This window comes from Heterocephalus glaber, unplaced genomic scaffold (genome assembly GCF_053883595.1).
Source record: "Heterocephalus glaber isolate CG9 unplaced genomic scaffold, H.glaber_assembly_v1.0 deba00000122, whole genome shotgun sequence".
Lineage (NCBI taxonomy): Eukaryota > Metazoa > Chordata > Mammalia > Rodentia > Bathyergidae > Heterocephalus > Heterocephalus glaber.
Genome location: NW_028258138.1, coordinates 49,047,926 through 49,072,703, shown reverse-complemented (window position 1 = coordinate 49,072,703; position 24,778 = coordinate 49,047,926). Strand labels below are relative to the sequence as shown.

The 24,778-nt window shown below is 37.4% G+C and overlaps 2 protein-coding genes and 1 pseudogene across 9 annotated transcripts in view; all 3 read right to left on the bottom strand.

Annotated features, from left to right (window-relative positions):
- The window catches only part of LOC101706177 (cell cycle control protein 50C-like), a 32,698-nt gene extending 28,569 nt beyond the window's left edge, over positions 1-4,129 (bottom strand). The window contains 1 exon segment of the mRNA XM_087208618.1: positions 3,774-4,129. Within this exon segment, the coding sequence (XP_087064744.1) occupies positions 3,774-3,965 (192 nt within the window). The 5' untranslated portion in view covers positions 3,966-4,129.
- Positions 4,130-15,746: 11,617 nt separating this feature from the next.
- The window catches only part of Cmss1 (cms1 ribosomal small subunit homolog), a 399,997-nt gene continuing 390,965 nt past the window's right edge, over positions 15,747-24,778 (bottom strand). For 7 of the 8 annotated variants that reach the window (XM_087208652.1, XM_021238774.2, XM_021238779.2 and 4 more), the window contains 5 exons: positions 22,669-22,729; positions 21,966-22,053; positions 19,052-19,150; positions 17,959-18,047; positions 15,747-16,053 (listed from right to left, as the gene is read on the bottom strand). In XM_087208652.1, coding sequence (XP_087064778.1) covers positions 15,970-16,053; positions 17,959-18,047; positions 19,052-19,150; positions 21,966-22,053; positions 22,669-22,729 — 421 coding nt within the window. In that variant the 3' untranslated portion in view covers positions 15,747-15,969. The remainder of the gene's footprint in view (positions 16,054-17,958; positions 18,048-19,051; positions 19,151-21,965; positions 22,054-22,668; positions 22,730-24,778) is intronic. The other variant, XM_021238778.2, reaches the window with a different exon arrangement.
- Positions 20,362-21,959, bottom strand: LOC110344513 (PCNA-associated factor pseudogene; annotated as a pseudogene).

Genomic DNA, 24,778 nt, shown 5'->3' with positions numbered 1-24,778 from the left:
CATTTAACTACTGGGGAGATAAACTTCTGGGAGCTAAGTAGGGGGAACAGAAAATGTAAGAGGAGAGGCAACAGAACAATGTGCAATGGGATGAGGGGCAGGATCTGCTGTTTGAAATCTATACTGTTTTCCCTAACTCATTATTTCAGTAAGTCTGTGCTGATCATATCCCAGGCAATGTGCAAGGAAAGTGATGGGACTGAGCTCTCTACTCTTACCTTATGCATCCTCACTCCATCATTGGATGTTTGTTAAGGCCGCTCTGCAAATAACTATTGACAAAATGCCTTTATCTCATGGAGTCTAAGGATATTTTCCAATTTTTTCAGTGATCATTCATATCCGTGGGCTCTGCATTTGTGGATTAACTAACCAAAGATGGAAAATATTTGAAAAAAATTGTGTTTTTACTAAACATGCACAGGCCTTTTTTCCTGCCATTATTTTCTAAACAATACAGTATAACAGCTATGTACATAGGATTTATATTCTATTAGGTCTTAAAAATAGAGGTGACTTAAAGTATATAAGAGGACATGTAAAGTTGTATGGAAATACATCATGTGTTTAAAGGATTTGAGCATCTGTAGATTTCGGTATCTTTAAGAAGGTCTTGGAAACAATACCCTGCAGACATGAGAGACAAGTGTACTATTTAACCTTCACTATCCTTAGTTCACTTAGGGTAGGCATTAATTTTTACTCATCATCCTCATCTGCATACCCAACAGAACCCTTAAGACACCTTGAAAAACTCATAAATTAATGTTGAAAGAACTTCACTATAAGTTCGCCAATAGGCATATGCAGAGCAGAAACAGATGAGCTTTCTGTGGTTGCCTTCAGAGTAGATATCATTTTGTCTGGGTTGTTTGGTTGTCTATTCAGAGGTAATTTAGAGGGAAAGGCACTTCATTGTACATTACATTGAATATAGGCGTCCTTAAAATGTCAGAAAGTCTTGTGGTCTTGCCTTTCCTAGATCTCAGAGGGAGTTCGTTTGCAAAAAGGAAGGGCTCAATTCTTGAAAGAGTCAAATTATTTCTGTTTGTGGATGACATGAAAAGATATATTTATATACATAGACTCTACTAAAAGATTATTGGAGCATATAAATGAATTCAGTGAAGTTGTAGACTAAAAAACACACACAGAAATGAGTAGCCTTTTTATATACAATCACAAACAATATATAAATCACAAACTTGCTGAAAAAGAAATCATGAAAGCAGTTCTATTTACAGTAGCAACAAAAAATAAAATACCTAGGAATAAATTTATCTGAGGAAGTGAAAAAGTTCTAAGATGAAAACTAAAACACTGAAAGAAATTAAGTTACACACACAAAACATGGAAACACTTTCAGTGTTCATGAATTGGAAGAATTAATACTGTTAAAATGTCCATAATACCAAAAGCAATTGATAGATTTGATACAATTTCTATCAAAATACCATTACAGTTCTTCACAAAACTAGTAAAAACAATTCTAAAATTTGTATGGAAGCATAAAAGACCCTGCATATCTAAAGCAATCTTGATCAAATAAAATAAAGCTAGGATATCACACCTGATCTCAAAATACACTATTAGGGCATAGTAACCTAGACTGCAGGTTACTGCAGGAATAAGAAACCAGCACATAGATAAATGGAACAGGATAGAGTTTCAAGAAATAAATCTATGAATCTATAGCCAACTCATTTTTGACAAGGCTCCAGAAACATACATAGGAGAAAGATATTCTGAGAAAACAGAATATCCATGTGCAGAAGAATGAAGTTTTACCCTTATTTTTCACTCTATACAAAAATCAATTCAAAATGGATTAGAGATCTAAATGTTGGGCTTGAAACTATGAAAGTACTAGATGAAAACATAAGTGAAATACTTCAAAAACTACAGGCGATGAAAGCAAAAATTTGACATATGGGATTCTAACAAAGAAGTTTCTGTACAGCAAAAGTAACAATCAATAGAGTTAAGAAATAACCTATAGAATGGGAGAAAATATTTGTATACTATTCATCTTGATAAAGGATTGATATCCAGAATATATAAAGAACTCATAAAAAACACATCATCAACAAAAAATAATTAAAAATGATCAAATGATCTAAAGAAACACTTCTCAAAAGAAGAAATATAAATGGCTAAAAAGTATATGGAAAAAATGCTCATTATCAGCCATCAGAGAAATGAAAATCAAAACCACAGTAAGATATCATCTTACCTCAGTCAAATGGCTGTTATCAAAAATACAAAAATAACAAATGATAGTGAGAGTATAAAGAAAAAGGAATTATTATACACTTCTGTTGGGAATGCACATTAATATAACCATTGTAGAAAACATTATGGAGGTTCCTCAAAAGCTAAAATTAGGGCCGGGGATTTAGATCAGTGGTGCCAACACCTGGCTCGCAAGCACAAGGTCCTGAGTTTAATCCCCAGTACCAAAAAACAAAAAACAAAAAACAAAAAAGCTAAAATTAGATCTAACATATGATCCAGCTATTCTACTTGAGTTAATATCTGAAGGAAATGAAATCAGCATGTCAAAGAGATACGTGTAGTCCCACCTTTATTGCAGCACTATTCACAATAGCCAAGATATAGAATCAGTCTAGATGTCCATTGGCAGATGAATAAAGATGATATCGTATATGTATGATGAAATATTATTTAACCACAAAAAGAGTGAAATCCTGTTATTTCCAGCAAAATGGATGGATCTGTACTATGTTATGTCAAATAAAATAAACTAGACATACAAAGACAAATACTTTATATTTTCACTCACATGTAGAAGCTAAAAAAGTCCATCTGGAAGTAGAATAGTAATTAAAAAGAATTAGATAGAATGTGTTGGTTTAATAGAGTCTACTAAGATGGGAATGGATAAAGTTTGAATAAGGGTATCAAAGTACAGCTAGGAGGAATAAGTTCTGGTGTTTTGTAACACAGTAGAGTGACTATAGTTTACAATGTACTATTATATGTTTTATGGGGAACTGGAAGAAAGGAGCTCAAAGGCTCCAAAAAAGAAATGATAAGGAGCTAGAGATGTAAATTACCCAGATGTAATTAGTACAGATTGTGTACATGTATTGAAATATCACTTTGTACCCTATAAATAAGTGAAATCTTTACATGTTAATTAAATAGAAAAAACATTGAAGACCTGTATCTGGCTCTGTGGTTATATCAACATGATTCCTGCGTGTCTGGCATCATTGGTTTTACCTGTTCTTCTCATTTCTATTCATTGCTTGCTAACTCCTCTGCCAGTGTAAAAAGCACCTTAGCTGAGCTGAGTTGCTCAAGAAGTGACTGTCCTTCAGAGGGAACCCGGACGAATAAAGTCCCTTCACCTGGACTCTATTACTGTTTGTTCCTGCCAGCTGAAAGAGGGATGGTTCAGTCTGATCTAGTTTCCTGTTGAGGCATTGTGTTCTCAGAATGACCATTCCCTTTTATAGTTCCAAACTCAACATTCTTGGTAATCCTAGGCCTGGGAAGCTGAGGCAAAAGGATAGAGATTGAGGTCAGCCTGAACTCTATAGGGAGTCGGAGATTTGGAAGCCAGCCTGAGCTACAGTGAGACTCTGTCTCAAAAGAAGAAGAAGAAGGAGAAGGAGAAGGAGAAGGAGAAGGAGAAGGAGAAGGAGAAGGAGAAGGAGAAGGAGAAGGAGAAGGAGAAGGAGAAGGAGAAGGAGAAGGAGAAGGAGAAGAAGAAGAAGAAGAAGAAGAGAAGTAAAATGGACACAAACCTCTATTCTCTTGGCGCTTTTTGCAGACAATCTAAGGATGACACCCATGCAGAGGCACAATACTCCTGTGCCAAAAAAAATGGATATGACTACCGTGGCTGAGAAATGTAGCTGGTGGACAGGCAGATTTTGCTGCTTCATGGCAGTGTTGTCTGGCATTCTGGACAGATGATACTCAGGTATTCCCATCATTTTAGTTCTGTGGATGACTCAGATGTATATTTGGGTTATTTAGAACATTTTATTTTATTGGTACATTTTAGGTATACAATATAATGACATTCATCATTGGAAATTTGCACCTTTACATAATCTCTCTTGGTTCTTATTTTTCCCCCTTCCCCGGCCCTCCCTTCAACCCCTCCATCCCTCTCTATTTACAAAGACTTTGTTTCCATTTTTTTCATTTTCTCATATTAATTACATTCCCTTCTTTCCTTTCCCCTACCCCTCAAACTTCCCTTTCCTCTTTGCCCCTTTTCTTCCTATTTCACATTATCTATTATACCTTTTAGTCCTTATTTACACTTTCAGTTTCTCACACTAGACAAACTATTCGGTATTTACACATGTGTATCCTATTTATTTCACTTAAGAGTATCACCTCAATGTGCATCCATTTAGCCATAAATGTCTCTAATTTCTCATTTTTTATGGCTGAGTAGTACACCATTTTATAAAAAAAAACACATTTTCTTTATCCAGTCTCCAGTTAATGGGCATTTGGGCCGTGTCCAACTTTTAGCTATTACAAATTGTGCTGCTATGAACATGGGTGCACATATATCACTGTGGTATTATTCTTTTAATTCTTTTGGGAAGATACCCAGCAGGGGAATAGCGGGGTCAAATGGGACTTCCAGTCCTACTACTTTGAGGTATCTCCATACTGATTTCCATAGTGGTTGCACCAGTCAACACTCCCACCAGCAGTGGAGCAGGGTTCCTCTTTCCCCACAGCCCTGCCAGAATTTGTTATTGGTCTATTTCATGATAGCAGCCATTCTTTCTGCTGTGAGGTGGATTCTCAGTGTTCTTTTCATTTGCATCTCTCAAATGACCAGTGATGTTGAAAATTTTTTCATATGTTTATTTGCTATTTCTACTTCTTTGTCTGAGAAATGTCTGTTCATTTCAGATGCCCATTTTTGGATTGGGTCTTTAAATTTGGGAGGTCTGATTTGGTTAAGTTCTTTATAGATTCGAGATAGTAGACTTTTGTCTGAGGAACAGCAGATGAAGATTTTTTCTCTTTGTGGGTTGTCTCTTCGCACTGCTGGTGGTTTCTCTTGCTGTGCAGAAGATTTTTTTTTTTTTGGTACCAGGGATCAAACTCGGGTCCCTGGGCTTTTGAGACAAGCAGCAGAATCACTGAATTAAATCCCCGGTCCCTGAAGCTTTTTGATAAGAAGAGATCCCACTTGTTGATTGTGCTAGTTCACGGCTACTGAGGTTTTGTTCATAAAATCTTTTCCTACGCCAATGTCTTCAAGAGCTCTACCTAACCTCTGTACCATCCAATTCAGCTTTTCTATTTTAATATTTAGATCTTTAATCCATTTCAATTTTAATTTAGTGCATGGTTAGAGATATAGGTCTACTTTTAATCTTTGACAAGTTGAAACCCAATTTTTCCAACACCATTTATTGAAGAGGCTATCTTTCCACCAGTGAAGGGGTTTGGCTCCTTTGTCAAAAATGAGGTGGCTGAGTGTGTCTGGAGTTGTTTCTGCATCTTCTAATCTGTTCCACTGGTCCTCAGGTCTGTTTCTTTGTCAGTACCATGCTGTTTTTATCACAGTAGCTTTGTAATATAGTTTCAAGTTGGGGATTGTGATACGCCCTGTCACGTCTCTGTTACCTAGAATTGCTTTTGTTATTCTGGGTCTCTTCTTGTTCCACATGAATTTTTGGATTGTTTTCTCAAGGTCCATGAAGTATGCTGCTGGGATTGCAATTGGAATTGCATTGAATCTATATAGCAGTTTTGGAAGTGTGGCCATTTTCACCATGTTGATCCTTCCTACCCAGGAGCAAGGAATGTCTTTCCATTTTCTGATATCATCTTCAATCTCTTTTCAGAGTGCTACAGTTTTCAGCGAAGAGGTCTTTGATTTCTTTTGTTAGGTTGATTCCTAGGTATTTCAGTTTTGTGGGTGCTATTCTGAAAGGAATTGTTTGCCCTATTCTTCTCTCAGTGAGTCTGTTGTTCATGTAGAGGAAAGCTATTGATTTTTGTGTGTTAACATTGTATCCAGCTACTTTACTGAATTTGGTTATTAAGTCTAGAAGACTTTTGGTGCAGTTCTTGGGGTCTTCTCTAGAGAATATCATGTCATCTGCAAATAATGATGTTTGACTTCTTCATTTCCTATCTTTATTCCTTTTATTTCTTTCACTTGTCTAATTGCCATGGCTAATGTTTCCAAAACTTTACTGAACAGGAGTGGTGATAGTGGACATTCTTGTCTTGTTCCTGATTTTAGTGTGAAGGATTTCAGTTTTTGACCATTTAGTATGATACTGGCTGTCAGTTTTTCATAGATGGCTTTTATCAGATTGAGGTAGAGACCATCTATTCCGATTTTTTGTAGGGTTTTTATCATAAATGTGTGTTGGATTTTGTCAAATGCTTTTTCTGCATCTATTGAGATGATCATATGGTTTTTGTCCTTGGCTCTATTGATACAGTGTATTACATTGATTGATTTGCATATGTTGAACCATCCCTAGATCCCTGGGATGAATCCCATTTGGTCATGATCTTCTTGATGATCTTCTGCATTCCATTTGCCAGTGTCTTTATTAAGGATTTTTGCATTTATGTTCATTAGTGAAATTGGCCTATAGTTCTCTTTTTTGATAGGATCTCTCTCTGCTTTAGGGATCAAGGTGATGCCTGCTTCCAAGAATGAATTTGGGAGTTTTGCTTCCCTTTCAATTTCGTTGAAGAGTTTAAACAGGAGTGGCAGCAGTTCCTCTCTAAATGTCTTGTAGAATTCAGCAGTGAAGCCATCAGGGCCCGAGCTTTTCTTAGTTGATAAGTTTTTAATTACATTTTCAATTTCATTGGTTGATATTGGGTTGTTCAGAATTTTTAGGTCTTCTTCGTTCAACTTTGGTAATTCATATGTATCTAGGAATCTGTCCATTTCTTCTGTGTTGTCCATCTTATTGGTGTATAGGTTCTGGAGGTAGGTATTGATGACCATCTGGATTTCTGCTGGGTCTGTTGTAATTTCACCCTTTTCACTCCTAATCGCATGGATTTGGGCCTTTTTCCTTTTTATAATAAGGTTGGCTAAGGGTTTGTCAATTTTGTTTATTCTTTTGAAGAACTAACTCTTGGCTTCATTGAGTTTTTGTATCATTCTCTTAGTCTTCATTGCATTGATTTCTCCTCTGATCTTTATAATTTCCTCCCTTGTTTGAGCTTTGGGTTTGTCCTGCTCTTGTTTTCCTAGAAGCTTGAGGTTCAGCATCAGGTTTTATAATTGAGCTTGCTCTATTTTCCTATTATGAGTATTCACTGCTATGAATTTCCCTTGTAAGACTGCTTTCATTGTGTCCCATAGATTCTGATATGTTGTATTTTCATTGTCATTTAATTGAAGGAACTCTCTGATTTCTTCTTTAATTTCCTCTGTGACTCATTGGTTTTTCAGAAGTGTGTTGTTCAATTTCCATGTTTTTGTTTGTTTTTATTTTTTGGTACCAGGGATCAAACTTGGGACCTTGTGCTTGTGTGGCAGATGCAAGAACCACTGAGCTATATCCCCAGCTCAATTTCCATGTGTTTATGAAATTCTTGTGGTTTATTTTGGTATTATTGATGTCTAATTTCATCACACTATGGTCTGATGATGTACAAGGGATAACTTCAATTCCTTTGCACTTACTTAAACATGTTCTATTAATGAGTATCTGGTCTATTTTGGAGAATGACCCATGTGTAGCTGAAAATAATGTGTATTCTGATTTTGTGGGGTGGAAAACTCTGTAAACATGTGTTAAGTTCATTTGCTCAAGGGTTCAGTTGAGTTCTAGTATTTCATTACTTATTTTTTGTCTAGTTGATCTATTTATTTATGACAGTGGGGTATTGAGGTCCCCCACTACAATTGTATTAGTGCATATATGACTTCATGTCCGCTAGTATTTGTTTTCTATAGATGGGCACACTAGTGTTTGGTGCATAGATATTTATGATTGTCATCTCTTCCTCTTGGATTTTTCCCTTTACAAAGATGTAGTGTCCTTTGTCTCTCTTAATCAGTGTTGGTTTGAAATCCTCTTGATCTGCAATGAGGATAGGTACTCCTGCTTTTTTTCAGGTTCCTGATGCATCGAGTATTGTTTTCCACCCTTTAACTTTCAGTCTATGAGTTTCTTTTTGATTTAAGTGTGTTTCTTGTATGCAGCATATTGTTGGATTTTGCTTCTTGACCCATTCTGCTAGTCTATTTCTTTTGATTGGTGAATTGAGACCATTAACATTGATGGTTATAATTGGTATGTATTGACTTATTGCCATGACTTTTTCTTTTTGTTGGGTTCTCCCCCTTTCCATTTAATTTCTTGTTATGCCTGATGGATTCTTTCTGCTGTGCTTCCTGGGGTTGTGATCCTCATTGTCTTTTCCTAGCATATTGTCTACAATTTTTTGGAGTGCTGGTTTGGTATTCATGAAGTTCCTATGGTGCTCTTTGTCATGAAAATATCTTATTTCTCCATCAATTTTGAAAGATAGTTTTGCAGGGTACATCAATCTGGGTTGGAGGCTATTTACCTGTAGGGCTTGAAATACAGCACTCCAAGCTCTTCTTGCCTTAAGGGTTTGAGTTGAGAAGTCTGCTGTGATTCTGATGGGCTTTCCTTTGTATGTGATTTGTTTCTTTTCTCTAACTGCTTATAGAATGTTGTTCTTTTGTTGGCTTTCTGGAATCTTAACAATATATACTTATGTGTAGATTTTTTGATCAAGGCTAATTGGAGTCCTGTATGCCTCACTTATCTGTATGTCAAGTTCTTTTCCCCTGCTTGGGAAATTTTCTGTCATCACTTGTGTAAACAGTTTTTTATGTCATCTGCACTCACTCCTGTTTCTTTGTTGACTCCAATCAGTCTTATGTTATTCTTCTTTTCATCATCTAGCAGCTGCTGGATTGATTTCTCATGGTCCCTTACAATTTTGAAGCAATTTTTCTTTTCCTGGTCACTAATTGCAATCTTATCTTCTATATCTGAAATTCTATCCTCACATTGTCTCATTCTGCTGTGTAGACTTTCAATGGAGTTTTTCATGTCCTGGAAATCTATTTGGATCCATTTTATGGATTCCATTTGTTTCCTATGTTGGGATTCCATCATGTTCCTCAGTTGCTCTCTAGATTTATCAATCATGCCTTGAACTATGAGTACAATTTCTGCTGTTATCTGAGAAATTATTTCTGATTTCATTTTTTCCAGATCCTCTTTTGTTGCCAGTTTAGGGAGTCTAGGTGGTTGAGTATTAGAGGGCTCCATCTCATTTCCATTTGGGGTTGCTGTAGGTGATCTGAAAGTCTGGTTCTGAGACTTATTTATGTGTCTTCTCATTTCAATGGGGGGGGCGGGTGCTGCTGTTGGTGTCTGCATGGCTCACCTCCTCTCTGCTGGGAGTGGTGGTACAGCAGCCCAGAAGCCCCTTCCTCTGTGCTGGGAGCTGTGGTAGAGCCACCCAGAAGCCCCTTCCTCTGTGCTGGGAGCTGTGGTAGAGCCACCCAGAAGCCCCTTCTTCTGTGCTGGGACCTGTGGTATGGCAGTGTGGAAGCCCCTTTCTCTGTGCTGGGAGTGGTGGTATGGTGGCCCAGAAGCCCCGTCCTCTACCCTGGGATTGGTGGTACGGTGGCCCAGAAGCCCCTTCTTCTGGGCTGGGAGCAGTTGAACAGTGGCCAGGAGGCCCCTTCCTCTGGGCTGGGAGTGGTGGTACCAATGCCATATAATGTTAACATTAAATGAAAAATTACACAACTTTCCTTTGCAGTTGCAGTCTTTCTTGATTTCTGGACCTATTTCTTTTCTTTCTTTCTTTTTTTTTTTCTGGACCTATTTCTTAACCAGACCTGATGTTCACCAGAAGCACAGTTCTCTTCAGTCAGCCATTACTTAGGCTCAGAGAGTCTGTTGTGCTAAATGGATGCCTAGGAGAGATAGGCCCTTGCAAGGACTGTCAAAACCAATATCTGGCTATACTCGGAAGTAGTCACTATGGGCTATTTCTGGGGTTGCATGACTAATTCAAGGCAAGCCTTTTCTGAAAGGGGGAAAATAGATTTATATTTGGAAACTTGCTTAAATCCTTGGAGATTGATTAAAGAAATAAAAGGGAAGCCAGCTTTTTTCCAAATATGGATGTTACTTAATATGAATATAAAGGAAGTGGAAAAATGTTCTCAGTTTACAACTAGTTTTGCTATTTGTAATAATGAAGGGAGAAGCAAACAGGGAATTGTATAACACAGTGTTTAATTTCAGCAGTTTCCAATGTTTTCTTCTATCCATAAGAAAGATCCTGGTAGAAAATATAGATTAATATCTCCCCCTAACTTCTCCCAGGTGCATGCTTTAGAGTAACCCAAATGAGGTGCAAGAATGATAATTAATTAGATGTTCAACATTGAAATTGGCATTAATTTGGAGTTTTTTCCCTTGTTCCAAATCCACTAAAAATTTTAGTGTTAACTGTTAATTTCAGGTATTAACAATTAATAATTACTTCTTTAAAATGGGCATTAAGGATTTAGAAATTAGAATTTTTACAAAGAGGCAGTATGTGCTTTTATAATTTCTCCTTTTATTAGTATCAGGCAGAGAAGCATTGCTACATTATTTCTTTTATGACAAAGCTGGCAATGACTTTGGTAAATGTACCTAGTTTAAAAGAATACAAAATAAATGCAAATACTTATGGTAGGTAGTTTCTAATTCAGAATAAAATCTTCCTACCTGCAAAATTGGAAAAAAGGCAAAATACCAATGGTAAATTTTCAGCGTGGTATTTCAAGCTGATAGAGGGATTGTGACTAATATGGCTTTTATTAACCTTGTGTGAGAAGACAACATTTACTATTTGTTTTACTAAGTAAAGAACCTGGGTTTATGTGCAGGCCTGGCCTACAAAATATCAAGTATATATGTGACTTAGATGCTTGTTCCATTGTTGGGTGGTAATATACTACATAGATAATGCTTAGTAAAAGGGTCATTCCTGTAACAAACCAATAAGAACAGTATTTTCTTAGGCTTTTCTAAAAAACAAAACTGAACTAAGATCCCAAACTAACAGGAGCTTCACATGTAAGTGTATTAGTCATCATTCTCCAGAGATAAAGCACCAACAGATTTTATGATTACATATGTATATATTATAAGGAATTAGCTCACAGTTTTATAGGCCAAGTCCAAATCTGCAGAGCAAATGTCCTAGTTGAAGTCTGAAAACCAACAAGCTGGTGTAGACTCAGGAAGTGCTAATGCTTCAGTTAGAAAGTACCAGGTGGGAGAATTCTTTTACTTGGGGGAGGGTCAGCCATTCAACTTTCAACCAATGGGCTGAGGTTCACTCACAGTATGGAGGGCAATCTGCTTTACTTTAGTCCATCAGTTTAAATGTTAATATCATCTGAAAACACTCTGTGTTAGTTATTTTTCTTGTTTGCTGAGACAAAATACCCAATCCCCAAAGTTAAAGTAGGAAATGTTTATTTGGCTCACAGTTTGTAGAGGTTTCAGTTCATAGTTGCAGGCTCCAAGGCAGGGTGGCATGGCAGAGGGGTATCAGAGATACAGTTCATGGGAGGCAGAAGGCAGCAAGGCAGCAAGCAGCAAGTGACAAGTGACGATCTTATCCAGGCTACCCACCTTAGGACAGGTAGCATTCACACTTAGGGTGGGGCAGCCTTAATCCTAGAATCACACCATGAATCAATCCCAGTGTCACATCCCTGATCACAGCATGACACACCCTAGACCCAGCCTCCAAAAAAAAAAAAAAGCCCCACCTATGGCTGAATAGGCTTTGGGGATATATCTAGATACTATTCATATCACACTTCCATGGAAGTCTAGAAAAATGTTTGACCGACTGTCTGGTCAAGTAGCCACCTAAAAATTAGTTATCATAGGTAGCAAGCACAAACATTTCTGGGGGGACTATTCTCTAGAGATAACCAGATGTACATTTTATATTCACCTATTTCTCCCTTCCAAATAAATCTAGTTTAAGTTTTCGAATATGCTTGATATTCTTTACTTTTCAATATTTTCAGAACAGGGTTCCTTAAACCACAACACTATTTGACATCTTGGGCTAGGTATTTCTTTGTTGTGGGGCTGTGATGGAATGTTTAGCTATATCCTTGGCTTGCTAAATGTCACTCATGGCCCCTACTTGACATCAGTAGTCACTCACTAACCCCCACAGTTGAGGCAACCAAACATACTTTGACACTGCAAATGTCCCCTTAGAAGGCAAACTTGCTTGAGAATGACTGTGTTAGACTGATACCTATGTGACAATTTGTTAGTAGCCATTATGATATTAAAAATTTCAAAGAGTGGGTTTTAACTTTCTTGACTTCATTTTTCTTTAACCACAGTTATAGACTTCTCAGACATTTTTTATTGGGGTTTGCCTTATAGCTCATTGTCTTGGGGTTGCCTTATATCTCACTGTCTTGTTCTATTAGATGCAAATATAATAAATATAGAATCAGAAAGAAGTTAATGTGTGTGGGGTATACTCACACACATACACATGCACACATAATGTTCACGTCTCATTTTTTTGGTTTTGGCAACTCAATAGCAGCTTGGTGGATTGGTCTACATTCAGACAGAAATGGACCACACTGTCTTAATTTGTAAGCCCAGGTGTGGTGGCACACACCTATGATCCTAGCAGTTAGGAGGCTGAGGCAGGAGGATCACAATGAGTTTGAGGCCAGCCTGGGCTACATAGCAAGTTTAAGGCCAGCCTGAACTATGCTCTGAGATCATGTCTTAAAAAAAAAAAATTCAGATGTCTTAATTTCCAGACTTGTTCTCTTAAAAAATGGGTAAGATTCGTCTCTTGATAGGAAACTGAATACTTGAACTGGGAAGAAACATGATCCATTTTCTTTCCTACCATTGGCAGAGAAATCTCACTTGCTCAAGTTAAAAAGATATAACAATAGGGTTAGGTTTAGCCTCAACTTGAATGAAATCTCATTCTGTGGAGGTTCTTTTTTCCCTTCCCTTAACTTGTTAGGCTCTAGTCAGGATCCCTGAGAGTGGAACACTTTTCTTTCACAAGTCCTTGTGTGTGGCTTTTGGCCTGCAGAGGTGCACAAACAGCAAGTTGCTGGTTTAAAACTTTAGAAAATTCAAATGTGGAATTTTAAATATCAGGGATGACAGGGCCGGGGATTTAGCTCAGTGGTTTCGCTGCCTGCTGTGCAAGCACAAGGACCCCAGTTCGATCCCCGGTACCAAAAAAAAAAAAAAAAAAAAAAAAATCAGGGATGACAAATTTGCTTTATCATCTTATTTGGTATACAAGTCTGAATTTTCAAACACACAACGTGGTGTCCTGAAGTGAAATGGGAAACCTGGGTTTTAGTGGTGTTCTGCTATTTGAACTAATGTTATGTCCCTTCTGAGATTCAGTTTTATTGTCTATATAACATTTTCCCTTCAGGACTATTTCAATTACCAAACATGACAGACAATATAAATGAAAGCCATAAACACAGGGCTTGGTAGAGTGAATAATGAATAACATTATTAAAATGAGTAAGATAACTAAGTGAATTTGATCAACAAAATAAATAATGGTACTGCATTATAAATCATAGAATAAAATATTCATGAGTCCACACTGATGTAAATGAATAATCAAAGAACTAAATGGGGAAAGGAATCAAGTTTCTTACAGAAATTCCAATTAAAGAATTCCAATTAATAAATAGGAAAGATGGAAATAGAAAAATCACTATAGCAGTAATTGTTGCAGGCAAGAATGGATATTGAAAATTCATGGGCAAGGTGGACATGGTAGTGCATACCCACGATCTTAGCTACTTGGGAGGTTGAGGCAGAAGGATCCAAGTTTGATGTCAGCTTGGGAACTTAGTGAAATTGTCTCAAAATTAAAAAATAAAAAGGGCTGGGAGTAATCTCTTTGCTCTCTGGGTTCAATCTCCAGTACTGGAAAAAAAATTGGTGGGCAAAAGTTTGAGAAAAACATAGATATTTGCATAACCTCAAAGGGTCTCCCCCAAGATGGATATTAATTATAAAAGGAAAAATAATATATATTGTGGAGAAAATTGGCAGACGCCACCTTAACCAGGTGATCAAGGGTGTCATCACTGGTAATGTCTTTTATATTAACATTATGTATCCCTTGATATGATATATTGAGGACATACCACTACTGAGGTTCTGGCGAAAAAATGGAATCAAATTATAGGAAAATAAGAGATGAATCCAAATTGAATGCGTACTCATCAAAAGTAAGAAGATTGGGCCGGGGATTTAGCTCAGTGGTTCCGGTGCCTGCCTCCCAAATGGAAGGACCGGAGTTCGATCCTCGGTACCCCCCCCCCGCCTCAAAAGTATGAAGATCATGAAGGAGAAGGGAAGAATGAGAACTATTACCATAAGGAAACATAATACCGAAATATAACATGATCCTGGAATGGATCCTAGACTAGAATAGGACCTCAGTGGAAAAATTCATGAAATTTGAGTAAAGTCTACAGTTAATTGTATTGCTGTTGATTTCTTAGTTTCTTTTTTTTTTTCAAGTTTATTGGTACATTTTATATATACAATATGATGACATTCATCATTGGGAATTTGTACCTTTACATGATATATCTTGGTTCTTACTTTTTTCCCTATTCCCCTGCCCTCCCTTAAACCCCTCTACCCCTCCCTATTTACAAAGACGTTTGTTTCCATTGTGGGAGGGGTGGGGAAAAGGAAAGAAGGGAAAGGGTTTCTTAGTTTTGGTAACCACTTCATGGTTATGTAGGATGTTAACATTGAGAGAAGTTGGGGGAAGTGTACGTGGGAATTATGTATGTTATTTTTGCAACTATTCTTTAAGTCTGAAATTATTTCAAAATATAAAATTAAAAAAATAAAATAAGATAGCCTTATGGCATTTAGATCTAGAATGTTTGCCAAAAGGTTTATATGCTCGAAGGTGGGGCTTTTGGAAGGTGATTGGATCATGAGGGTGTTATACACATCTGTGGATTAATCCACTGATGATTCAGAGTTCAGTGTGCTCTTAGGATGTGGGCCTGGAGCATGATCTGGAAGGGTATATCCTCCTCCCTGGCTCTTCCCCTTTCTGTCTGCTTACAGGCTGTCAAGAGTTGAGCACCTCTTTTCCACCATGCCTTCTGCACCCTGTATCTTCCTTGTAGCTAACTGATCATGGACTAAAACTGGGAGTCAAAATAAACCTCTTTTCCTTCAAGTTGAAGATGTGGGGTGTTTTGTCCCAGTGATGAAAAAGTGTCTAAGACAGCTGTAGTTATACTATTAATAGTTATAATAGCATAATCATTATATTATAAATATATTATAATATTAATGTACATTAATAATTATAATAGTTATACCATTAATTCATTCAGCATGTCTGGAGGAGTAATTCCAAGTCTCTTCAACAGTTACTGCCAATGTTCATAAAGTTACACACACATTTGTGGCTCTTACTAATTATTCTTCATGTTGGGACCCTGTTTCACAGATTATAAACCTGCCCCATAGGTACTATCATGAAATTTTTAACAATCCTGTGAGATATTCCCATTTTCAAGTAGATGAGAGACCAAGGCACAGACAGGGAAGGGGCTTGCCTCAGGTTACTCAGGTACTCTTTCTTGACTCCTGCACAGTCAATGACAAAAGATCTCAGTCTGCTCAACAAAGTTCACACACAAGCTGGTGATTCTTTATTACATGAGGGAGTAGGCAAAAACATAGATTCATTTCTTTCAGAGACTCCCCATCAAGTATTCCCAGTGATGCACCTGGTGATGCAGCTAATATAACAAAAAATAAGTTGATTTACTGAGTACTTGCAATGTGCCAACATCATTAAATAAGATGCAAATTCCATTGTGAAAACTGGAGTCTTCATTAGGATCCAGAATTAGAAAAGGCCCAGCTTCAAGGATTCTGACTTGCATAGGTTGAGTATTCCCAATTCTATAAGTTCAAAAACCTCCTTTCTTATCTAAATGAGAGGAAAAAAAAAAAAGAGGTTAAGATCAAGCAAAGATGGTCTTGTTAAAACAATTCAACTATCTGGGGTCCCGAGTATTTACACCGCTGCTTTGGCCAGAATCAGAGCACAAAAGTTCTAATCCATATCTGATTCTAAATTAAAATAGTCAGGGCTGGGGATTTAGCTCAGTGGTTCCGCTGCCTGCCTTGCAAGCGCAAGGTCCCCAGTTCGATCCCCAGTACCAAAAAACAAAACCAAAAACCAAATAAATTAAAATAGTCATATAAAGTGCCTTTATAAAGAGGCACTTTATAAAATATCATTTCATTAAAAGTGTCTTTCTGTTTGCAGCCATTCAAAATAAAATGCCACACAAAAAATAAATAAATAAGTAAATAAATAAAATGCCATATGGACATGGTTCAAGAACTCCAAAGTGTGCTGTTTATAACCCAGATTATACACAACATTCCAATTTTATTGCTTTAGAGTAACTTTTAATGGCATCAACATAATAAAAATAACTATGATGATAACATTTAGAAATTTTTTTCTTTCTTTTTTACAGTACTGGGGAATGAATGACCCAGGGCTTCTGCACTGAGCTACATCCCTGGCCTTTTAAAAAATTATTTATTTATTAATTTTTTTTTTTGGTACCGAGGATCGAACTTGGGACCTTCTGCTTGCGAGGCAAGCAGTGGCACCACTGAGCTAAATCCCCATCCCCTAAAAATTTTTTATTTTGAGATAGAGTTTTGCTAAGTTGCTCAGGCTGGGCTCAAATTCTGATATTCTTAGCTCAGCCTCCCAGAGTCCTGGGATTACAGGTATGCACCACCATGATGACAACATTTTTTTGGAATTATTTCTCATTATTATAATCAGAAAACTAGAAGATTACTCAGGTTTAAAGTTATTATAAAAATATGGCTTCATGTGCTTGACATCAAATTTGTTAACTAGTTTTTAAAAACCAGGGGGCAGAATGCAGGGCTTGTTTCTCTCTCTCTCTCTCTCTCTCTCTCTCTCTCTCTTTCTGTGTGTGTGTGTGTAGGGAACTGAGTGAATTGTCTTTAAACCTGAACTGATATCTGAGAGTACTCATCATTATAAATCAGGTTTGGTTAATCTAGGGACATAGTTTCATGTGATAAATTAATTCATTCAGCATGTCTGGAGGAGTAATTCCAAGTCTCTGACAGTTACTGCCAATATTTACTCCTGGTTGGTGACTGGCAGCCATGTTTGTTACTGAGTAAACCTTTTTTTTTTTCCTAACAGCCACTTCAAAAAATTAGACTAGAGTGAAAAACTGGTCCTGTGTTATCATGGATGGGTAATCCCATGGTGGGCAGCAAAATCACTTTTCTCATTATGATGGTAATGAATGGCTTTCATAAATATATAATGAGCTAATGCTGTCCCCTCCAAAGGCATTCACTCATCCGATCCTAATCCACAGAGACATCAAGGAATTTCCCCAGTCTGCAAAACCAAAATATCTTTCTAAATTAAGTAAGTGAGTTTTGGGGGATTTGGAGATAGCAGTAATGAAGCAAATTTGTGCCCCTCTTCCTCTGCTAGATGAGGGGGAAAGGCAAAGACACCACAGGAAAAGTACTAAGTCCTTCAAATCTTCCAGGCTCTCAAAGGTAAAGTACCTATGTTTTCCTAGAGGAGGAGGGGTTATTGGTCATTTACTGAGCAACAAAGCAGATTCCTACAGTACATGGGAAGGACATAGTTATGTGCAAGGGGATGAAGTAACCCATGCAACTGTAGTTCCTCCAAGTTAAAAGACAAAAATCATTTCAAAAGTCAGAATGTGCTAGCTCCCCATGTCAAAGACTTTATTGCTATGTTTGAACTCAAGTCAAACTGAAAAAAAAAAAAAAAGTAAAAGACAATTGCCTCAGGAATGTCCATCATTCTTCTCAACTTCTGATCTCTCCAGTTCCAGTCAAAAACCAGAAACTTTAAGGGGTTCAAGTTAAGGCCACCTGAAAGAGACAGCAAGAAAGCTGTTATAAGTAAAGACCTCATACCATAAACCTATTAAAATGACTCTGTACTTTTCTGGTTGCTTTTTGCCTCATTTGCTGTCCTTTCCCCAGTCAACTAATCTCTGTATATTAAGCGCTGCCTTTGCCTGATGGGAAACTGAGGCAGCATCTGGGACTGGCTCTGCTGAAAGTCTTCTCATTGCTTGTGAGGAAGGCAGAGGGGCTGCTCCAGTTAAGTCTGCCCCATGCAAGCTCATGTACTGGCCAAGCTTCCATTTCATGAAACCCAGAATGTGGTGACACCTTCTGGACAGGAATGTGATAAACTCTACCTTGCAGGTGGAGGCAGTGTCCTTTCAGAGGAGTTGAGTGCAACAGAGTGTGCACAACAGAGGAGATGAATGGGGAGAAGGATGAGGACAGGTGGGTTGTAGGCGGAAAAGGAAGTCCCCATGAGTGGGCTCTATTCAAAGTCAGCTATCTTTTGATGAGGCTGGTCAATAATTTAGACTCCACCCCCTCTGTTTTCCTCTTTATCTAGAAAACAATTATTGAATGTGGGGCTGGAGGAGGCTTCAGGGATTGTCCACTCCTCAGAGGTCTTGGAGTTGGGCACGCAGTTCTTCCCACTGCTCCAAGTTGTTGGTTGTCAAACCTGCAAACACCTGAAGCCTTCCTCTGCTGCAGTACTTCTCAGCATTTACCTTAGCTATTTCAATATTCCTCTCTCTGCCCCAAATACTTTTTCATATTTCTTGTAATTAAAACACCTTATTTAAAATTTTCTCTGCAAAATTAAAATAAAAACAATAAACTAGGAAAGACAACGGGGTGATAGTCTTTCTTTAAAAATAATTCACTGCTGGTGGGAAGCAAACAAGTCCAGCAAGTCTGGAATGAAAGTTGGCATTACATAATAAAAGCTTTAAAATGCTTACTGTTTGACAAAAATGGTTTTCCTTCTGTGATGTTCCCTAGAAACACTAGAAACTTAAACTTACTTGCAAAGATGATCACTGTAGTATTATGTATACCCTGGTACCTTGGTTCATGAACCAAATTCTTCCCATGATTCTGGTTGCAGAATTTATTCCATGAACCTTGAAAAAATTCAATTTGTGAACCGAGGTACCACTGTAATCACAAAAATTAGAAAAGACCTAAGTATCCTACCATAAAAATATTGCAAAAAACATAACTTTACAATAGGGTGTTATACAGATATTATAAAGGAAAACATAAACCTATTTTATAACAGTCTGATGAGAAATAGTAACTGAAAACTGTAGGTTATAAAGCTATGATATATACTCTGATGTCAGCTTTATAAAAAATATAAATATGTAGAAAAAAGACTGAAAGGAAATATATTCATTACATCAATAAGAGAGTGTCTCTGAAATGATTCTTTTCTCTGTAGCTTTTTGCATTTTTCTTGACCCACAGTTAGAAGATGCCTGTCATTATTGAATTAAAACAACAAAATTCAGGCTGTAATTGTACAGATCCCAACGTCATGGAATATCTAATGTATGGAAAATCTCCTTATATATCAACCACATAAACATCTTAAGTCATAAACAGCTACATAAAATGAGTTGTGTGTTGTTAGTCTCACTTTGTTAGATTTTCAGTTTCTAGAATGCAGGGGATTTAAAAATTTTTTTTGAGGCTTTGAGAACATCAATAAACTAAAAATTCTCTGGTGGATTTTGTCTGGAATACTTGGGCACAGCACTAAAAGAGAAATATAGTTGGGGAGGATTACTCCAGAATACTCATATTTTATCCATAGAAACTGCATTTTTGTTTGAATATTTTTTAGTGTACTGTAAAAATAAGCATTTATTTCAAACAAATTTCAGAAAAACATGCCTATTAAAACAAGGTTATTTTGAAAACTGACAGCCTGACACTAAGCAAAAAGTGTTGTAAGGAAGCAAGACATCAGTTAACAATATTACACACAATTCTTCAATTATACTGCTGGTTATCTTTAGAAATGTAGCAGGAACTTCAAGGATTTCAGATATAGTTCTGGGCTATGGCATGATTTGCTTATCATGTTTTATTTATTTCCAACTTTAAAAGTATAAGCTTGAAAGGTAATACTTTATGAAATTGAATCAAATACATATCCAAGGAAAATTCCTCTCTTTTTATGTACTCCATGGAATCTTTGTTTCTGATTCTATGTTAGTATTTTATCTTTTTGCTGGTTTGTTTGCTCCCCCTACCCTCAGTACTGGGGACTGGACTCAGAGCCTTACACATGCTGGGAAACCCCTCTACCATGGAACAATATGCTCAGTTCTTTTTTTTTTAACTTTTTTTTTTGGTACCGGAGATTGAACTCGGGACCTTGTGGTTGTGCGGCAGGCGGCGGAACCACTGAGCTAAATCGCTGGCCCCTTTGTTTGTACATTTTGACACAGGGTTATGCTAAGTTGCACAGACTAGGCTGGAATTTATGATCCTTCAGCCTCAGCTTCCCAGGGGCTGGTATTACAGGTGTGCACCACCACACTCAGCTTTGTCGTTGTTTAAAAAGTTTTAATTATTAACTGTTTAAACCTTCAAGACTAAATTGTCTTCCTTTAGCTAAAAGGAAGATATTTGTTCAAAAATTTTCAACATTACACCTTTGGTTCCCCTTTCTGAAGAATGATAAAGATTAAGTTTAATTAATGCTCATGCTTTTAATGGGAAAATGTCTAACTTTTTTTAAAGCAATTAGAAGGGATAAAAATATGGCTCTATTCCAAATCAGATGCCAGTAAAAATGGCATCAGTATAAAGATCTAAGCAAATATCAAATACATGAGATTAGTAATTAGAACATCATGCAATGATTTTTGTTTTAGTAAGAACAAGAAGCTTAGTAACAGGTAAAAGAAACATGGCATTATACTGAATACAGTATTAAGCTAAATAACCATAATTTTTTTCTTTTACAAATTCTCCAATCATAATTGCTTGCTTTTGAATAACCACATTTTAGCCTCATGTTTAAATTAAATGCCTATTCAACAAAGCTAATTGAAAAAACACATCTATACATTTAGATCCTAGAATACCAGAGTAATAGGAGACATTACTCAAAGATGAGTAAGAAAGTTCTATTCTTTTTCATCATTGCTGTGATAAAGTTCTTAAGAATGTGCTTTTCTCTTTGTTTTTCCTAAGCCACTACTTCTGGCTCTTCAGGAATTTGATTCTCTTTTTCTGAATCTTTAGGGGAAAGCCTGAAGAATTCTCCAATTCCTTTTTGCTACTTGGGTGTTGGACGTACACAAAGTAGATTCTCTCGTGAATACTTATTTTAAGTTTTCCTCAACGAAAGCGAAGTAGAATTAGTGGCAGAGGTGGAGGGACCCAGCACCTTCCTGGGGGATCGAGAGGTTACCAATTTTCTGTAAGTGCTTGGGACACTGTCTGCTTTAGTCTGCACCATGTCAGACCATGAGGAGATGAGGGAAACACTAACTTCCCAGCCCACCATGTGTCGCTGGACAAGGACCTTGAATATGTTTTATATACCAGCTTCAAACAGAATGGGAATCTCAAGTGACTAAGACTCAATTACCCAAGAAGGAAATACCAACACATCCAGTTCTACAAATTCCAGAGACTGCAAAATGGAGGGCAAAGACCCTGTGGATCCACAACTTTCTTACAGCAATCAGAATTCTCAGTGTGTTTAGGTGGGCAAATGCATTTGTTTGCCGCAGTCCTTACTATTCCTCATTGTATTTTACTCACTGGCTGGCTTCAGAGACTAATGTCTCAGTTTCCCACTGGGGAATTAAACAGAAATCTCATTTCTCTATATCTCAAGTGTAGTTTCTTAGCTTCATATGAGAGTAAGGCAAACTCCTAGCTCTGGGTAGCAGCATCACTGCCCTCTTTTCATACCTTGTTTAATGAGTTCTTTAATTCTCCCTGGAGTTCCTACACCCAGATGCACCACACGCTTCTCCAACAACTTTACCTGCTCCTGGACCTATTCCAAGATGGAAAAGAAGAAAGGAAAGGAACATTCGTTTTAAAAATACAAACAGCTGGATATTGTGGTGTGCTACCACCTGTATTCAGGAGGCTGAGACAGGAGGATCATGAGTTTGAGGCCAGCTTGGGCAATAATAGAAAGAACCTGCCTTAAACAACAACAACAACAAAAACAAACAAACAACACAAATAAAACAAAACAACAGTAAAAAACAATCACAGGCCAATTTAGAGCATTTTATTTCAAAGTTAAGGGCAGGGGAGAGGAAACAAATACAGCTACTCTTGATTAGGATCAACTTTCAGAGCAAAGAAGATCACCCTAGAAAACTGGTAAACCCTCAGTGAATCCAAGGTCAAATGCTACTTTCTGTACAAGAACGGAGCACAGCAGAGGAATGTCTACTGTAGTGAACTAGGTATACAGAAGCATGAAATTCAAAGAAAACCAGAATGGTTGCTAAACATGTAATATAAAAAGGGAATCAGAGAAAACACTTGCTAAGGAGACTGGGAGAAGAGGTTGAAGGGAAAAAGCTACGGTCTGGGAGCAACTCTTAGGGATCACTTATTACCCCCCCTCCATCAGAAACCACACACCCTTGCTTACCTTTATGTGTTTTGCAAACAGTTTCATAACTTTGCTGTCTCCTCTGAATGCTGTCATTGACCTAATAAAAGGAACAGATTAATGCTTAAGAAACTCATTCTGGGCTGTGTTGACTACTGAAATATTATACCTTGCTTTAAAGAATGTGTACATGTATGTGCACATACATGTTTATTTCCACACAGAAATATTCTGGAGCTTTTAGGTTAGCCCATCTCTGTAATGAAACTGGAATCACCTGTTTGGCACAGTAGCATGGGAGAGTGAGGCAAGAAGATAATGAGTTTGAGGCTGGCCAGGGCAATGTAGTTAGACCATGTCTCAAAAACAAAAAATCAGAAATAGGGTGGCTGGCTTTTTACTCAGGCACATAGCTGGTTTTGCTTCTCTCATACTTATGGGTTAACTACTCAGTTGGGCTTCTTTGATTTCAAACACGTGGATCTGCCTTTCTCTAACCATACAGAATTCTTATGTTCCTATAAGGAGAATTTATCTTTGAATTTTGCAATTGAGTTCTTACCCAAAATTGGTTGCAAGAGAAATCTTAGAAAAACAATGTTAGCTTGTACTCTGTAAAGAGTATCTACAAAGGTCTCTCTGTGGTGGCTGTGGAGGAAATCCATGGGCTGACCTGCCAGGGAGAAGGAGGGCTTATATCCTTCTATCAGCAGCCCCACTATTTTTACTCTGTAGTCTGAGCTTCTCTGTATAATTTCATACATGGAAATCCTTCAGCCAAAAGGAAAAAAAAAGAAAGAAGAAAGGGAATGGAGGAGAAAGCATAGAAGGAAAAAGAGAAGAAAACACAGACACAAAGGACTGGCTGACCTTGGGCTATGAGAGCAGGCAGGCATTATAAATGATTGAGGCTATCAGGGTGGGAGGTGTGGGAGGGGAACCAGAGAGCAGATGCCCCTGTGAAGAGAGCAGATGCCCCTGTGAAGGGATCAGCCAGTCTCACCTAAGGCTATTATTAAGATGTGAGACTATGGGCCGGTGTTATAAGACCTGAGTTTTGGAGAAGCCAAAAATCTTTTTTCATATGTATGTTCTGATTTTAATGATGGCAACTTATTAAAATTTTTTAGCTATGAGATAGTTATGGGGCAAACTTGGTCCCTTGGACTATTAATGTCCACCTCTGACCTACATGTCAGCTGGCCTATGCAGTTTCTAGTATTCAGTAATTTGGATCTAGCTACATCCACTCAGACTGTCAGTGCTTGGGGAAGGGGTCAAGAACATGCTGGTCAATCAGTGCCTTACACAACCGCTTTCACTAGCTGTAGGGGAGAAGGTCTTCAGCCTGTACCAGTGGCTGATCTATAAATAGCCACTTACACCCTTTTCCCACTGTTGCAGAGATGATACGAATAATACTCTTCCTATGTCACCATGGAAAAAGCTGTATTTCTCAGGGAACAGTTTTTAAATCCAGAGAATATTATGAATCTGGCAGCCAGTGATGTTTCATGACTTACTCTGGCTGCTAAACTGTACAGGCCCATAGAAATTTGGGCCACATCTGGACAGGACTTTATGGAAGTGATCTTGAACAATGACCCTTAGTTCACCTGATTTTCTTCCTTCCTTCCTTCCTTCCTTCCTTCCTACGAACTCAGGACTTTGTGCTTGTGAGGCAAGCGTGGCGCCACTGAGTAAATCACTGTTCCTGATTTTCTGAACTTTATTTTTTCTTGGTGTCCATTTTTGTCACCAGTGTTTCACTTGTGGCCTCTATTTCTACATGTCACCTAAAATTCTGTTTTAAGTTGAAGTGGATATAAATAAACAAAAAATATTTTAACTGATATTTGGGAATGACCTAATACAGGAATATTACTTTCTTTTATATATCATTATGTTTTGAGAAATATCATTGACCAGAAGGAATGCAAGAGTTTGCAAAATAGTGAGTCATGCTATACAAGTTCTATTGAAAATGAGGTTTTACTTACATATAGGCTTTCTCCATATATCTTACATATAGGCAAAGATAACCAGGAAGAATTTAACATAGCTCACATCCCTCAAAAGAACAGATGTTCTTATAAAAGTTAGAATTATTGAGCATTAGTCTTTCTAAATATAGCTTGTTCTCACTGCT